The following is a 19271-nucleotide window of genomic DNA, read 5'->3' as shown; positions in this document are numbered from 1 at the left end:
GCCACCCTCAAACCGGTTGTGTTAGGTCTGCAGCTCAATACACCCCAACCCATCACCTCTAGCACCAACTAGCAGGTGGGTTGTTCCTAGGGAGGATCGAACCCCAGACCTAAGCTTTAACACCTCTGGCTCACCAGCAGATGCTACCTGCTACCAGTGTGGTAGCATCTGCTAGTGAGTGGTAGCATCTGCTAGTGAGCCAGAGGTGTTAAAGCTCGGGTCTGGGGTTCGATCCTCCCTGGGAACAACCCACCTGCTAGTTGGTGCTAGAGGTGATGGGTTGGGGTGTATTAGGCTGCGGACCTAACACAACCGGTTTGAGGGTGGCAGGTGGGATGCCTGGTAAGCCCAAGAGGATTCGGGGGTGTTACAAAAAAGTGCACTTTTTTTAACATCTCTGGCTCGCCGCTCGTAGTCCAACATGTGTGAACACCTACTATGAACCTCCCCGCTCATAGTAGCCTCAAGTGTGAGCACGAAACATACGAACCTCCCCGCTCGTATCCCCACACAAGAGTACAACAGATACGGACCTCCCCGCCCGCATCAATCACGCATCTCAAATCTCTGTTACAAACCTCCCCGCTCGTAACTAATCCAGCATATCCCTAACCAAGCTCACAAACCCATCCATGCAAATTCATCTACAATGGAGCCTTGCTCCTGCATTATCGCCTGGCGCTGCCAAAGCGCCACCAGGCGAAATGGAAGTGCAGACCGCTTGACGGTTCCACAACACCGTCAGGTATCATGACACACAAAGCTTCCCTATTTTTGGTTATTGCTTAGCACTTCACTCTTCATCGTCAGGAGTTACACCAGTAATGTGACACTACTGGTTTTAGGTACTCTAATTAAGTTCCTAGTATCAAACAATTCAATTCTCAAACATCCCGAACCTAAAATATGCATTCATATACTTCATATACTTAAATTTACAACATCACAGCTCATATGCATCATTCAATTATAAACACACATCTATCCCTTTCTAAATTCATATAAAACCATCGAAACAAAAGTGTTATACCCAACACACAATCATGGACAACCAAACAATATATAAACCAAGAAGAACACATAATCATTGCCCCAAAATATCGCACGGACAATAAGATAGTAATAAGGATAAAAATAAAAATAACAACAACAACAATAATAACGATAATGATAATAATAATAAAATGAAACAATAAAAATAAAAATAATAATAATGAAAATAATAATAAAATAAAATAAACAATAATAATAAAACAACAATACTAATAAAATAAAATAAAAATAAATAAAAATAAATAAAAAATAATAATTAAATAAAGCATTAATAATGAAACAATAATAATGATAATAAAACCATAAATAAAAGAAAACAATGATAAAGTTAATAATGATAATAAAATAATATAATAATAATAATCATAATAATAATAATAATAAAATAATAATAATAATAGTAATAATAAAAATAAAAATAATACTAGTAAGATAAAATAAAAATAATAATAAAACTAAAACTAAAAATAAAAATAAAAATAATTATAATATAAATAACAACAATAATAATAATAATAATAATAATAATAATAATAATAAAAGATAATAAAATAATAATAATAATAATGATAAAAATAATATTAATAATAAAATAATAATAATAATATTAAAATAAAATAAAATAAATAATATAATAACAAGAATAATAATTATAATGATAATAGTAATAATAATAATGAAAATAATAATAATAATAATAGTAAAATAAATTAATAATAATAATATTAAGGATAATAATAAAAGTAATAATAATAATGATGATAATAATAGAAATAATAATAATAAGAAGAATAATAATAACAATAATAGTAGTAAAATAGAATAATAATAATAATAATAATAATATAAATAATAATAAAAATAAATAATAATAAAAATAAATAATAATAATAATAATAATAATAATAATAATAATAATAATAATAATAATAAATGTGTTGTGTTTAGAAGAAGAACTCTAAACACGCATCCTAGAAATACCAACCTAAATTAATAAAATCACTTCTGGAATCCCATTTATAAACCATTTTCTATAACTATTCCATTCCCCTCTTATATAATATATTAAAAATTACTAATTATACCATATCATAATTTCTATAAGAAAACACTAGCAAAGAAAATTACTAATTATTCTAAAACCTTAACTGCAGCATACCAAAAGTTTAGTCACTACCAAAACTTAATACCCAAAAGTTACAAGTCATATATAATATCAAATACAACAAAAAAGAAAAGAAAAGAAAGAAAGTCAGTCACACTTCTAACCTTCTTTAAATATATATTTATATTAAAAAAAACTATTTAGTGTAATCGATACTCTACACCAAAATTAGATAATTTGTTTCCTTTTTTTTCTTTAATATTATATAAATTACTATATATGATGAATGTCGTAAAATATCCTCCTAAAATATTATAGCATACCATAACACCACATTTATCTACTTTTTCATATAACTAAAAAAAATGAAAGCTTTAGAGTGCAACCCTAAGTCATGCCACTGTAGAAGAAAAACATAAACCCTAACCTTTCCTTTGCATCATTCACCCACAAATCAAGAAAACCTCAATTCATTCATGCTATATTAGATTTCGTATCACTAAAATTCACCAATCACATACTTAACATTCAAACAAAAATTTGATGATACTATATCACCATTACAATCAAAGTTTCTAAAATATAAAACAAATGCATCACATTTTTTTTATTGTAAACAATAATTCAATCAAACAAAACTTAAAATCTTCTTTCAAAGGAAGAGATTAAACTAGTCAGCTCCCCTTACTTAGGACTTTCCTTTACTTAGAATTTGAATTATGCGTCTTCCTTTGAGCACCAATACCCTCTCTTTGATTCTTTCCCAAATCAGCTCTCAATCCTCACAATTCACTCTAAATTTTCGTATCCCTGTGCCTATGCCACAATAACAGATGCCAAAAACCCCTCTTCTCACCTGAATTTGCCTTTTAAAGGTTGCCTTAATGTTGGTAAATGCAAAAAAAAACGAAATTGGCTTTATGGTAAGGTTAGTTGCTATTCAAAGCCCATTATTTTTAGCCCCTCTTGGCTTCCCCTTCTGTTAGGGTTTTCTCTACCCTTTCATATTCAGGCCATAACTAATCTTTTAACAAAAAGAAAGTTAAATATAAGTTCACCAAGGTTTGAACCCATACCATGCTCATCATTAAATCAATGCCTAACCACTCAAGCAATTTATATTTTGTCATAATTCACCTAATTCTATAATCATGTTATCACTCAACATGATCATGCATATTATTATTAAAAATTAATAATAAATAAAACAACACATAATTGGCATACATAGGACTTAAACCCAAGTCTTCTCACACAATCAAAGTACTTTCAACCATTTGAGCTAATACTTTTCCACATCACATCAATCAATATTTAATGCCATAAAGGCTCTCATTGCCCGCATTTATTAATTAATTAATTATTTAGTTATTTAAATTTCTCGGGTCTTACATTCCCCCTCCTTAAAAGATTTTCGTCCTCGAAAATTGGACTTACCAGGAAACAAGTGCAGATAGGATTGTCTCATGCGATCTTCCATCCCCCAAGTCATCTCTTGGGTTGCCTCGTCATAGAGGACTTTCACAGTTCTGATCTCTTTCCCTCTGAGTTGCTTGACTCGACAATCCAAGATGCGCACTGGTCCAACTCCCACTGTTAGATCCTCACGCACCTCAACGTCCTCCTCCTCCAACACATGCGTAAGACTTGCAGTGTACTTCCTTAACTATAAATCCCATATGCAAGTTTGCCAAGTGCGATGATAAAGCGATCTCATAGGCTGTTGGACCTATCCTTCGTGTTATCTGATATAGTCTGATGAATTTCCGAGTCTACTTCTTGAGTTTAATCATGAGAATCACATGCTCTCCAGCCTAAAACTCCCACGACCTTCTCCTCATACATACCTACAACTTCTGTTTGTTCTTTGGCGCACACATCCATCCTTGGATTAAACTAACCCTCTCCGTCGTCTGCTGCAACAACTCGGTCCAATTATCACCGACTCCTAATCCTGGTATCCACACAACGACATTATGCCTCTCCTTCCACCCAACGTCTCATTTGGAACCACCATGATCTTAGTCAATACTTCACTTAAATGGTTTAGCTCACTAGTTTTTTTTTAAGCGAGATGCACTAAAACTTGCAATCATTAAAGTGTTTACATTAAGTCCTTGCCATCAAATCTTCAATATCTATTCCTCTGCTTCTCTTTCTTCCCATTCCCCACGAAACCATTTGATTAGAAACTATTGACACCAACTTTTCCTCGGGTATTAATGCAATAAAGAACTTCGCCACTCCAAGTGAAATTCTAGTATCTACTTGAAAACGAGTTTAGGACTCCTCCACCGTTGAGATCCTCTGTGTCTATTATTCTCTTATCTTTGCTAAGTAACTCTAGTTCACACGACATTTTGTCCTCACCTTTCTGATCCATCTACCATTGATACATTGTCGTCGATTTATCTCTTTGGATCATCGAACACCACCTTGTTGAGTATCACATCGTTCCAGAATGAGATTGGAAAATAACCTATCCACTCTTGCGTTGATGTCCCAGTCTCACAAAAGAGTCAACTCCAATTAACCTTGAATATGGATTCTTCGATCACCCCGAGACACCACCAAACCCAAGTATTCCGCACTTAGCCGTAACTGTAGAGTAAACCAACATCTCACTACCAATTCCCTCTTGCAGACAACCAGAACCTAATTCTCATAATAGCGATACCAAGGAGTATATGATCTCGATTAAAACCAAAATGCCTACCCCAAACACCACTTTTATACCTTGTATCCTTTTCATTATTTACTTTAACCGATCCAACACCAATTTGTAGAGACACTCCTTTAGCTACAAAATACTTTCCTCTTTTACTTTCGTCCTCCCTTGTGCCATGACATTACCAACTGCCTCATTCCCATAAGAACAACTTAACGAAGTACTTCTTCTTTCGATACTTGAAATCGTTCATCTCATGTCCCAAGTCAAACCTTTCTCTCTTGTGAGCCACCTTACTTAGGACATCCATTCTACTCCTAAATTAAATTGTGGTTATTGCCGATAAGATTTAACTGCCTCTCATGGAGGTTGACTAGCATAAAACCTTGACCATACAGTATTCTTACCACACGATTGGTTTTCCCCCTTTCTTAGAACATTGTCTGGTCGACCTATTCCTTCGAGCTTTGCCTCAACTTTACCTTCCGCTTGAGATTCTCACTTCCTTGTATATACCCTTTTGGTTTAGCCTTAACCTCATAAGTTTCACTACTTTCCACTCCGACCTCAGACCCATGTTAGGATGTAGTACCAATTTGACTTCTCAACTTTGTTGCACAAACATGCACTGAACATCACTCCTTATTATAACCTTTGAATTCGATTCCTCTCGCAAAACTTGTGGTATTCGTTCCAAGAACCTATTCTTGCCCTCAGTTAACGCGATGTTTCTAAACTCCTCCAATGCTTTTCGCCTACAAATCCACAACTTAACTTCACTCGTACATTGTTACACAACCTTCTGCATATTCGTATCTTCGGTCAAGGGACTACCTCAAAACCCCTACTCGAACCCCTACAAGGCAAGCAGGTCAAGTTTGACCTTGAATCTCCAATCCTTTGTTACCACAAATAACAAACACATACCACAGAAGTGCAAACATAACAAGAAAAGGTATAAGAGAGAAACTCAACCTATAACTTCCCTTTCTTTTACCAAGACCTTTAGAATTAAGAGGGGAAACTATCTCTAATATAGTCATGAGTGTGCACCCTCATCACTTTACCAAGATATTTTCTGTTCTTAATGCTTCTAGTTTCACAACTCAACGCAGTCCGCAATCAAAAGTATGATTGATAGACTGCAAATCCATTCCTACAAGGTTTCGCAACCGAAACTCGACAAGCTCACTCCCCAAGGCCCAAAAACCATTTGAAAATCATTGCTCTGGCTCACCAGCACAACTGGTAGCATCTGCTGGTGAGCCAGAGGTGTTAAAGCTCAGGTTTAGGGTTCGATCCTCCCTGGGAACAACCCACCTGCTAGTTGGTGCTAGAGGTGATGGGTTGGGGTGTATTGGGTTGCGGACCTAACACAACCGATTTGAGGGTGGCGGGTGGGATGCCTGGTAAGCCCAAGAGGATCCGGTGGTGTTACATCTCCTAGTGAGTTTCAAATAATAAACAAATATGAGGAGATTATAATGTGTTAATACTATGTATATATAGGTTAGGTAGCCCAAATACTCTATTATAGTGAAATAAACATATATTCTTCCTCATAAAAACAAAATAACTTAGTCTTTTTTTTTAATTTAGCTTAAATATATTTTTCTCTCTCTAATTTAAAAATAACACTCTTTTAATTCTCATATTCTAAAAATGAATTCTTTTCTCTGAAATCTAAAAGATCTTCTTAGTTCTTTAATCTGAAAATAAAGCATTTGGAACTCAAAGACCATATGTTAAAAGGTTAGTAATTGTGTGTTTTTCTTGACAACTTTAAAAATAACTTATATAAAAAATTTAAGTTCTCAAAATTAAAATTAAACGAGTAATCTTTTAAAATATGTTTTCATACAGTAAACAAAATCACATAAAATAAAATAAAATAACAAAATATATATATATATATATATATATATATATATATATATATATATATTATATTTAAAAATTATAAGATGGTGTAATAAAATACGCGTACACGCTATAGCGTTTTTATTTTCACTTAACATATGATGTATATTTTATTCTATAAGTTTTCTCGAGTTGTAGAAATTTAATGGCTAATTGATGAAAAAAAGAAGTACATATGGACATTTTTGAAACTTCAAATTCGATAACCTTGTGTTTGATGAAGTATTTCAATAATTCTAAGAAATTAAAATGCATTACATTTGAAATTCTTATAATTGAATTTCCTTTATTTTTTAAATAATATGTTTGGATAGTGTGATTGGAATACCTTACATTTCAATTTTTTGTTTGGATAAAATAATTAAATTTTTCTTATGAGATAAAATTTCATTTTAATAATATTTATTTTAATATATAAATTTTGAAATTAAATTTAACATATATGATTGTCAACATAAAATATTTAAATTCGGTCAAATTCTGATCGAGCCTACTTGGCCAAATTCGGCCAAAATTTGACCATCCTAAACACAGTCTAATTTGGCAAAATTTAGGTTGGAGTCAACTCGGTCACATTTGACCAAAATTTGGCCGGTGCTGACTCGACCAAATTGAATGAATTTAAGACTGTGTCGTCTCACCTGGCCCGTCTAAGTCATCGCCCGCCCCAGCCTGTTTGGGTCGTTGGGCTAATTAGGCTCATCTTGGTTGTCGGGCCAGCTAGGCCCATCTAGGTCGTCAGGCTGGTTAGGCTCGTCTGTGTCGTCAAGGTTGTCGGTCTTGCTTGACTCGTCTGAGTTGTCTAGCCGACCTAACTCATTTAGATCATTGGCCCGACCCTACTCGTTTAGGTCATTAACCTGAACTGACCTGTATGGGTCATCAGGCCCTTCTTAGTTGTCGGGGCCAGTCAGTCAGGGTCATCGGGCCGGTCGGGCTCGTCTGCATCGTCGAACCAGTCAGGCTCGTTTGTGTCGTCGGATCGGTCGAGCCTGTTTGCGTCGTCGGGCCGGTTGGGCCCGTCAAGGTTGTAGGTCCTGCTCAACTCGTCTGAGTCGTTGGGGCGTCCCAACTCGTCTAGATCGTCGGTCCGACCTGCCCGTTTGGGTTGTCGAGCTCGTTTGGTTCGTTAGGTTGGCCTGAATCATTAAGGTCATCGTGTCGGTCGGGCCCGTTAAGGTCGTTAACCCGACTCGACCTATCTGGGACGTCAGGCACCCCCTAGCCTGTCTGGGTCATCCGGCACCTGACCTGTCTTGGCTTTCAGTCCCACTAGACCAGTTTGGATTGTCGAGCATGTCTGGCCCATGTGTGTCTTCAAGCCTGGTCGACCTGTCTAGGTCGTCAAGCCTGTTTGGGTCATCTGGCCTGCCTTAATCGTTGGTCCACCCAGCCCATTTGTATTGTCGGGCCTGCTTGGTCTATCTTGATCGTTAGGGCGGCCCGACCCGTATATGTCATCGGATCGATCCAACCCGTCTAGGTCATTTGGGTCATTTTGGCCAAATTGATACCTCTAATATTGAACAATGAAGAATTTCACAAATTGTGAAATTTCAATTTCCTTCATTTTTTTAGTGAATTTCAAATTCTACTATTTTAGTGATTTGAAATACCTTCTTAAAATTCATCAAGGTTTTATTACTCGTATAGTACCTAGTTTGGGGCTAGTGTGTCAAATAGGTACCCGGTTTTAAAAAAGTGTCAATTGTATCCCAACTTTTGAAAATTGCTTCAATTAGGTCCCTTTCAGACAGAGTTGACTAACGTCGTTAGTCAACGTGCCATGTGTCAATCTATGGTTTTTTTTTGTTTTTTTAAAAAAAATTATTATTATTTTTAATTTTTAATTTTTTTTTAAAATTTCTTTTAAAAAATTAAAAAAAATGTCATGTGTCAAGTCCCTGTGTGTGACACGTGGCATTGTCAGTGTCACGCAGCATTGCAATGCCATGTTTCAGTATCACTATCAGATGTCATTGTGTTGATTTTGATTTAGTCCCCATTTATGTTTTTTCGTTTCAATTTAGTACTTACTTATGTGTATTTGATTCAATTTTGACCTAATATTTTTTAATAATTAAATATTTTTTTATAAAATTAAAAGTAATTAAGTATAAAAGTTTTACAAAAATTAAGTATTTGATATTTATATTAAAATTTAGTGGTAAAAGTCATTTTATTAAGTCATTTTTAATAAAAAAGAAATTAGTATAACATTCATACCAATAGAAATTTTGATTTAAAATTAGTAAGACACAATTTTGTTCTATTTAAAAAAATAAAATAAAAATTAACAAAACACGAGTACTTAATAAAAAAGTAATTAATAAAGTAATATGTTAAAAAGTTGTTTTTAATAAAAAATATTAGTATAACATTTATACAAATAATAAATTTGGTTTGAAATTGAGAGAAACATTATAAATATTAGTACTTAATTTTGTAAAAATATTTATACTTAATTATTTCTAATCTTATAAAAAATGGATTACAAAAATATTTTAATTATTAAAGAAAAATTGGGACAAAATTGAATCAGATACACATACTTAGGTACTAAATTGAAACAAAAAGACATATATGGGGACTAAATCGAAATCAACACAATGACATCTGATAGTGACACTGTCAATGCCACGTGTCACACATAGGGACTTGACACGTGGCATTTTTAATTTTTTTAAAAAAAAATTTAAAATTAAAAAAAATTTAAAATTTTTTTAAAAAAATCAAAAAAATCACAGATTGACACGTGGCACGTTGACTAACGGCGTTAGTCAACTCTGTCCGAAAGGGACCTAATTGAAGCAATTTTCAAAAATTGGAATGTAATTGACACTTTTTTAAAACTGGGTACCTATTTGATACACTAGCCCCAAACTGTGTACTATACGAGTAATTAAACCATTCATCAATTTCAATTTCCTTTTAATTTTTTCATCCAAACAAGTGATTTTACTTAAAATAAATTCAAATTCTCCAAATAAATGAATTACTCTCTTAAATTACCTTATCCAAACACACCATAAATTAATTTTAGCGAGGAACATAATCTCATATGTTTAATAATCTCACATAAAGTTGAGGTTTAATATGTTTAATAGTCAATATAACTTAAAAGTTTAGGTCTAATATGTTTAATAGTTTCTCATGTTAAAAGTTGAGGTTAAGTGCTATATATTATAATCCTTTTAGATTTCTTTAAAAAACAAAAAAACCGTGACAAAAAAATGCAAGTGGACAAGGTAAAATTTTAGTTTAAAAGTTGAGATTTAACATGTTAAAGAATCCAAGTAACTTAAAAGTTGAGATCTGATATGTTTGACTCGCATAACTTAAAAGTTAAAGTCAAATGCAATACAAATATACATTTATACTTCTTTAATCCTTTAAGATGCTGGTAAAAAAGAAAAATTGTGACAGAAATCTAAAAGGATTGTGACAGAAATTCTAACAAAGTTGAAGCTAAAACATATCTAAAAAGAAACATGACACCAAACACGAAGTGTCGGTGGGTTGTGGAAGATTGTTCCTTAAAAACAAAGGATACTGATGGTAGATTTATGGCATAAATTAAAGTTGAAGCAGACGTTTGAGTTAAGATAATGGCAATGTGTCAACTTGGTCTAGATAATATACTCACCAAAAATAAATATAAACCAAATTTTGAATATTAAACTTAAGCTTATTAATTTATATTTGCCTAAATCTTATTCCTCCTGTTTTTCATATTAATTGACATTTTTTACTTAAATATTAAAATTTTGACAAATGCTTAGCACCCTAGTTAAGAAATTATAAGTATTTTTTTTTATAGGGATGGATAAAAATACATAATTTTCTATAAGATTTCTCCTTTTTAACAGTGGAACCTGTTAATAGATCCCTGATTCATTTCCAATTTCTTGTTCCAACAATCTCAAGATCTAAACTACAGATACAAAACTTGGAATTGATGTTGGTCAATCAAATCAATTATTTCAGTGAAACTCTGAAATTCATCAGGCTGGCCTATTTTTTGATAAAATTGTAGCAGTAAAAGAATTGCATCAACTGGGGTAACAGAAAAAAGTTACATCTGACCTGTCTCATGGCCAAAATGTGGATTAATGAAACTAGAGGGCATAAATATGATGATCAAGAGGATTCTATATGCAGAGGTTTTCTATAGAACTGCAGCAGAAGAGAGGACGAAACCACACTAAGAGAAGAAGCAGCCATGCAAGCACCAGCAAGCCATGGGGGCAATCTGATTCCTGCAAAAGGGTACAAGACTCCAGCAGCAATTGGCATGCCCAGAATGTTGTAACCAAGAGCCCAGATGTAGTTCAGTCGGATGCGTGACATGGTCTTTCTGGATAAATCTATGGCTGTGATCACATCTTCCAGACTGCTTTTCACCAGAACTATATCAGCTGCTTCTATGGCTATGTCAGTTCCAGCACCAATTGCCATCCCAACATCAGCAGCAACCAGGGCTGGTGAGTCATTTATTCCATCACCCACCATTGCCACAGTCATTCCTTTCATCTGCACCAAGATTAAGTTTCAAAATTCAGAAAAGGTTTAACCTTTGTTAGTGACTGTTTTAACAATTGTTTTTTCTGAGTGAACAAAATTCAGTTTTTTAAAAAGTTGCTGGGGGTGCTTGAACATAGTATTTAAAGAGAACAGAAGACAATGAAAAGACATCTGAAGTTTTTTCAGTGTTTTGGTCTTGGTTTGAAAATGATAATAAATTTTGAATGGTAAATTGACTGCAAGCAGTACAAAAACAAATGTGTGAAGGGAAACAAACAAGCCTTCATACATCATTCTAAAAGAAAAATGTATCAACTAAATTAGTTAAGTAGATCCATTTGATAAAGACTAGCTTTTAGCATAATTTGAATTTGGATTCTCTATTGGGACTGCTAGGTTTTTCTATGTTGTTCTTCTGGACCTTCAAAATACACCAAAAGACACTGATTTTGATGTTTTAAAATATGTTAAAAAGATTTTTAAAATACCAACATCAATGTATTTTTAATGTCCAGCAGAAGACTGCAAAAAAATCCAGAATCTGGAGTTCATAATCTTCTTTAAGCTTAAAAGATTACAAGCTTTACCTGCAAGTCTTTCACCTTGTTAGCTTTGCCAACAGGATCTGTCTCAGCAAAAACCTCATCAATACCTACTTCATTTGCAATAGCAGTTGCGGTAGCACGGTTATCACCAGTTACTATGATGCTTGAGATGCCCATTGAGTGGAGAAAAGATACAACACGTCTAGCTTCTGGCTTTACAGGATCAGTTACACAGAATGCACCAGCAATCTTTCCATCAATTGAAACTAAAATGCAAGTTCTAGCCAAATTTTCATTTTCCGAGATGTACTTCTCAACCTGAGAACCTACTGGAATATTACAAGCATGCATGAGTCTCTTGTTTCCAACTACAACCGTTCTATCACCAACTTTTCCACTTACACCAGCTCCCATGTGTACCTCAAAATCATCCACATCCAGGACTTCCTCTGTGGAGGAATCAAACTTCTTGCGCAGTCTCTTCGCATGTACCACAACAGCTTTTGCTATTGGGTGCTCACTGCTTGCCTAAAATGTTACCAAGAACAAAATTACACCAAATATTCAGATATCCAAATAAGTGCAGTATTCAACATAGAAAAATACCTCCACAGCAATTGTCATGTCACATAAATCCTCCATAGAAAATTCAGAAAACAGAACTGCACTAACTACCTCTGGCTTCCCAACTGTTAGAGTACCAGTCTTATCAAACACAACAACTGTTACCTGCATTGGGGACAGTTAATGAGATCTCAACAAAAAGAATTCTCATAAAATTATACATAACGTGAACGTCTCAGATACAATGAAAAAGGAAACAGTTTGGTCTTGCAATATGTGTGTGTGTGTGTGTGTGTGTGTGTAGAGAGAGAGAGAGAGAGAGAGAGAAAGAGAGTGTGTGTGCGCGCATGTCATCATGAGAGAGTGAATCCTTGACCATTGGATCAAATCATTGAAGTTTAAAATTAAAGGATAAAATCATTTGACTTGTGTAAGAGGTCGTGTTATTATTAAACAACTTTTAATCCTAACCATTCATAGATGGTTATATGCCCAAATTTATTTCTCTCATTTTCCTTTACAAACACTCCAAAAATTCGACACACCCCTACCCTACACACACACATATACGGCATTGACCTTGATGATTTAGTGCAGTCTTGATTTTCTGACTGCACAATCTACGTATAAAATTCTAAGAAAGAAGATATTGTCATTTAGCAACATCCAGCAAGAAAAGAATACATAAGCATTGACAAATTCTTTAGCCCCGCTTCATATATATGCAGTTTATTTATCATAGTATAAGAATTTGGACAAGGAAAAATGGAAAGACCAGCATCATCCATAAAAGGGAAAATTATGAATGTTGAAACAAGGTAAACAATTCCTTTTTCTTTTTTTTTACTACATACTACAATTTGTGATATGAAGTAACAGGGAAAAGAAATAGCATTACCTTGTGTGCCTTTTCCAGTGCATTTCCACCCTTTATGAGGACACCTTGAGAAGCACCCATGCCTGAAGCAACCATGACTGCTGTTGGTGTTGCAAGTCCCAGGGCACATGGGCAAGCAACAACCAACACAGAAATAGCAAACTGCAAAGCAAGCTCAAATGCATCCATTGAAGTTGGTATCCAATGTTTAGGAAAAATACCAGCTTGCCCAGGAATGAACCATCCAAGCCAAGTTATTAGTGCCGCAACAACCACCTAAGGATGCAACCACAAACTAAGAAGCTTCCGAAGAATGAAATTATTAAATAAAGTTGCAATGCAGGCATCAAGCAAGGTTAAATATGCAGTATCTTCATCATCCCTTCATTTTAAGTCAGATAATATCAGCATATAAACATAAAGGTGAAGCAACAAAAGTAATTAGATAACTGATGGCATATTCCACTGTTTTGAAATGCCTCTACATAGAACAAGAAAATGCCCACCAAAAACATGATTAGTGATTTTTTGTTTATTCTCAACCATCAACATATATCTATTCTATAACAATATATAAAGTCAATACTACATTTTGGTGTACATTTTTTGAAGACATTTTTTACCCTTATTTGTTTCATAATTGCATAAGCCCTTTAAAAAAATAAAGTAACTGTTTCAATTTTGAATTCTTATAAAGAATTTTTTTACATACATTAATAGTATACGTAATTCTTACAAAGTGTACATTAACTCTAACGGGATCTTTTAAATTTAGCTTAGAATAAAATTTAACTATTATATACACTATTGTTTCTCTTTTATATCTCTTCTCTTTTAAATATTAATATATGCAAATGCATAACAAAAAAATATAATAAAATATATCAAATTAAATTTAATAAAAAAAATTAAACTTAATAAAACGGCGGTCATACAGCCGCAGAGAGCCTGTGTTTCCGGTGGTATTACATTAAGTTACTATACGTAGATGAAACGATTTTTAAGGGAAAAAAAAACTATAAACATAGAGTTGAGGAGCAACACTCACTATTGGAACAAAAACCCGTGAAATATGGTCAGCAAGTTTTTGAACTGGTGCTTTGGCAAGTTGAGCAGCTTCAACGAGTTGAACTATTTGAGAAAGTGCAGTGTCTGATCCAACATGTGTGGCCTTAACCAGCAAGCATCCATTTTCATTGATGGTTCCACTGATGACCTGTCCAGCATATTAAACGAAATTAAATTAAAAAGCTCTTACCACCCTACAATTACACATTTACACTAATTAGAACACTAATTGAGTCATAATATAAGAATAATACCTTGTCTCCTGGGCTCTTATCAACAGGTCTTGCCTCCCCAGTGATCATACTTTCATTTGCGTAGCTTTGCCCTTTTATAACAATTCCATCAACAGGAATTTTGGCCCCAGGAATAATCTTAATTATGTCATTTTTTTGTATAAGTTGAGTGTCAATTTCTGTCTCCGTGGTTATATTTCCATCAGTATCAATTGCTACTAAATAAGCTTTATCAGGAACAAGTTGAGTCAGTTTTCCTAAAGCATCAGATGTTTTCCCTTTAGCCACAATTTCCAAATACTTCCCTAGTAGAATAAAGGATATCAACATAGAACTTGTCTCAAAGAAATCTTGTCCTTCAAATGTATCCGAAGTCAGTGCTTTTATTAAGATATATAGAGAGTAAAAATAAGCAGCATTTGTGCCAAGTGCAACAAGCACATCCATGTTAGCAGATTTTCGCTTCAGTGCGTGATATGATCCAACATAGAACCTGTTAGTAATTGACATGGTAAATGACTTTGAAAATCTCTAATTTCTTGAATGCAATAAACTTGTCTTTTGGTGAATAAAGAGAGACAGTGGCAAAAAAAGGAACTTGGATAAATAGTTATAAATTATAATACCTTTTTCCAATTATGAACTGGACAGGCGTGCAAAGAATCCATCTTAAGAACAGGCCAAGAGTAAGCATGTTGTGGATCCTGTAGTTTAACCAGTTGCCATAAGGAGGAAGCATGGGAAGCACCATGGCAAATACAAACACGGGAACAGAAAATAAGCAGCTGAACAAAAATTGGTCCCTATACATACGGATTTCGTTCACTTTATCCCTTCCTCTTTGAGTCGAAGGAGAGTATAAGGTTGCTTGATACTTCTTGGGGCCACAGCTAGCTTCCTGAACACAGTGAATAAGAAACCTTGGACCTGTAACATCTGGATCATAGCTAACTGTAACTTTATGTTCTGATAAATCCATCTCGACATGGTTCACCCCCCCAGCTAACTCAAGAGAAGACATTACTGCATTTACATCTTCTGCGGAATCAACACCTTCCAGCTTCAGAAACACTTTGTTTGCATCATTCCCAGAGCTAATAAGATCAGCTCCAAAACCTGCATCCTCTATGGACTCAATTATCTTGTCAACATCGGTGAGATTAGGATCAAAGTGCACTTTTGCCTCCTCCAAAGCAAGACCAACTATTGCTTTTTTCACCCCTTCAACCATTTGAAGGGCATTCTCAACAGACTCAGAGCAGCTTGTGCATGCCATTCCTTTAATCCGTACCCGGCACATTGCAATGTCCTGTTCATGAAGCTCATCAACTCCAAACCCACTCTCCTCTATGCCTTCTTTTATTTGTTTCACCTACAACATTTTTACATTCAAAAAAAATATCACCACCATTTGATCAGTATAAATATTATCACCAAAGATTCATCTCGGAAAGTTGTAACAAAAGCCAATTTAGCCACTAAAAGTTCTCACTTATACAAATAAGTCCTTCAAAGCCAATAACATGGATAAAACATAGATGGATATCCTCGTGTGTTTTAGTGTTGTTCTCTTTCCAGATTAGAGTTTGACCTCAATAATAATTCAAGTTTATTTTGTCATCAAGTTATAATATAACAGAAAACTTTGAACTTTTCACGTATTCAAAAACTAAATTAGAATTTTCATTCTTCTAGGACTAAACTGATCATTTACGAGATAAAACAGAGCAGAAAAAGACCTAAGTCCAACTTACAGTAACCAACTTGGGGTCAAACTTGATGGCAGCGCGGCCATCAAGCGGCGAAACGGCGACGCTTTTCACGCCGTTAAGGCCCCCGACAACGGCCTCAACGGAATTTACGCACGAAGCACATTTGATGTCGCTCAGTTGAAACGTGACTGTCTTTACGGCGGCGGCGGCGGCAGCCTCCGGAGCCTGCAACAACGGTACCTTGAGTTCGCCAATCCCGTTAGGTTCCATTGAAAGATACGAAACTGAAAGAAACTGAATTCAGAAGAGGGAGGCCTTGGAGAAAAAGAAAAAGGGAGAAAAAATAGGGTTGGGAGATTCCGAGAATCTTTGGGAAAGATAAGGATAAAAGACGTGACGAGAGACGAGAGTAGTGGGTGGAGTTGAGGTTGGGAAATTGGAATCCTCGCTCAGTGTTTTTGTTTCGAACTTTTGAATTTGTAACTGTCTCATGGTTCCTTTCCCACCAAGTTTTGGTCTTTGCCATTTCTACCCTCGTTGAAATTAAAGATCACATACTTTATAATAACCTATGCATACTAATATTATATCTAGAGTTCCTTTGACAAATTTAAAAGGTTTTAAAGTAAAAATTAATATATTAAATGAGAAGGGATTCAGTTACTTGAAGAGTAACTGAAAGGAGTGATTATTTTTTTTTATTCAGTTATTTGATGTTATATTAACAACTAAGATTAATTAATTATATTATTAATAAGCATATGTATTTCTCTTAGTAGTTAATTAGATGTATTTTATTTATTTCTCTTAGAAGAAATAACATTTTGTGTAAAAGTTATAAAATAAAGGGAACAAAAATCGATGGGCTTAGATGTTAATATGACTCAAATATTAAAGTATACCTGGATGATTTCCACATGTTAATATGTATAGTACAATAAGTATATATATTTTTTGTCCCTAAACTATTAAGTGATTTTGATTTTAATTTATCTTTTAAAATAAATAGTAATTTTGATTTTAGTTTATCTCTTAAAGTTTGCTCTAGTTATATCTTTATTCTTTCTAAATTCATGGAATTAGTCCTCAATGACTAATGACGTTAGCGTTTTTATTGACATGGCAAACGATATTCCATGTCAGCATTTCGTTTGGGACAGGTGACACATTATTTAATTTAAAAAATGAATTTTATTTTCCACATCATCTTTTTCTTCTTTGTTAGGGCACCTATCCAAGGTTTTCCATTTCAAGCACTACGATCCATTTCCAGCACGTGAGATCCTTAACTGTCCAACATAGTCATCGTCATTTGTTGTTGGTCCTACGATCAAGGTCGGAGGTGTAACGTCGCCGCTACATGCCCCTTTTCCGACCAAACTTGCCATCAAACCTCCTTCTCCTAGCAAAGGTCGTCGTTGATGACGTCGTTCTTTACTTCTTCGAGCAAGGATTTTGTTTGTTTCTAGATGTAATTGTGCCCACTGTTGTAACTAAATACTGATGTAACTAATTGTTTTTAGTTTTTATTTTGTTTTGGTTTATTACGTTTTACAGTTTTACCCTTCTATATATATATAGAAGTCAATAATGTATCAGTTTTTTACTTTTTCACAGTTTCAAATCAATAGACAAGTTCTTGTTTTTCTAGCGCAGTGATCTTGATTATATGGATTATCATATTCTACATGGTATCAGATGGTAACGCCTTTGCTTTCGCTGTCTCCCATTTCTCCCTCGTTTGTGCTGGTTCGTTATCTCCTTTCGGTTTCTTGATTCTTCTCCCATGGCGTCCTCTACCACCACATCCGAATCTCTCCCTGGATCTCAAACTGTGGATATTGTCAATAATCCATCCAGTCCCTATTATTTGCATCCCGGTGAAAATCCAAGAATGATTCTTGTATCACCTCCACTTAGTGAAACCAATTACCATTCATGGAGCAGAAATATGCGTCGTGCCCTTCTTTCGAAAAATAAATTGAAGTTCGTTGACGGAAGTATCAAGATTCCTGAACAGGATGATCCAACTTACGAGGCCTGGGAACGATGCAATATGATGATTTTGTCTTGGATAACTCGCACTCTTTCTCCGCAGATCGCCGAGAGCATTGTCTACATTGATGTTGCAAGGATTCTTTGGCAAGATTTAAAGGAACGTTTCTCTAAAGGAGATTATTTTCGGATCTCTGATTTGTTGCAAGAGATTCATTCTGTTAAACAAGGAGAACGAACTATAACCCAATTCTACACAGATTTGAAGATCCTTTGGGAGGAATTGGAGTTCTTGAGGCCTATACCCGATTGCGTTTGCGACACTCCTTGTACCTGCGCCTTGTCCAAGATTATTGCCAAATACAGAGAAATTGAATACGTGATGTGCTTTCTCAAAGGATTGAATGAAACTTACAATACGACCAAAACTCAAGTGCTACTAATGGAACCCCTTCCTGGCATAAATCGAGTGTTTTCTCTCGTTATACAGTAAGAAAGACAGTTAATGGGTACTGTCTTCCAAGATACCAAAGCTTCTATCAACTCTGCAGAGAGACAAAATAATTGGAATCAAGAAAAACAAATCAATTCTAAGTCTCAAGGACGAGGAAGTGGCTGGAGGAATCATGGAAGAGGAAGAGGTCGCTTTGCTGCTCAAGGAAAACAGTGCACCTATTGTCACAAACCTAATCACACGGTGGATGAATGCTACTCCAAACACGGGTATCCTCCTTGGTACAAAAAGCAAGATTTGTCTGGAAATACCACCAATTTTGATAGAAGGAGTGATCAAGTGTGCAATTTAAGCACAAAGACTTCTAGCCAAAACAATCCAGAATCTGAGACTAATCAGGATTCTAAACAAGATGGAAATCCCTTCACTCACGAACAGGTGCAAAAGCTATTAACCCTTTTGCAGGAAAGTTTTTGTCATAGTGTCAATCAGATTCGGAGCCACACCGGACAGATTACAAAGGAAGAATTACAATCAGGTAAATTTTCTTGGA

The 19271-nt window shown here is 34.7% G+C and overlaps 1 protein-coding gene across 1 annotated transcript; it reads right to left on the bottom strand.

Annotated features, from left to right (window-relative positions):
- Positions 1-10605: 10605 nt before the first annotated feature.
- On the bottom strand, positions 10606-16723 carry LOC114167312 (copper-transporting ATPase HMA4-like). The gene is made up of 8 exons (XM_028052365.1): positions 16312-16723; positions 15184-15929; positions 14579-15050; positions 14305-14472; positions 13278-13532; positions 12422-12544; positions 11858-12343; positions 10606-11279 (listed from the first exon to the last, which is right to left on the bottom strand). The coding sequence occupies exons 1-8, from the start codon at positions 16537-16539 to the stop codon at positions 10887-10889; spliced, it is 2871 nt and encodes a 956-aa protein (XP_027908166.1). The 5' UTR covers positions 16540-16723; the 3' UTR covers positions 10606-10886.
- Between the last annotated feature and the right edge of the window lie 2548 nt (positions 16724-19271).

Source organism: Vigna unguiculata, chromosome 10, assembly GCF_004118075.2.
Source record: "Vigna unguiculata cultivar IT97K-499-35 chromosome 10, ASM411807v1, whole genome shotgun sequence".
Taxonomy (NCBI): domain Eukaryota; kingdom Viridiplantae; phylum Streptophyta; class Magnoliopsida; order Fabales; family Fabaceae; genus Vigna; species Vigna unguiculata.
Note: the sequence above shows the minus strand (reverse complement) of the source record. Positions and strands in the feature narration are given on the sequence as shown.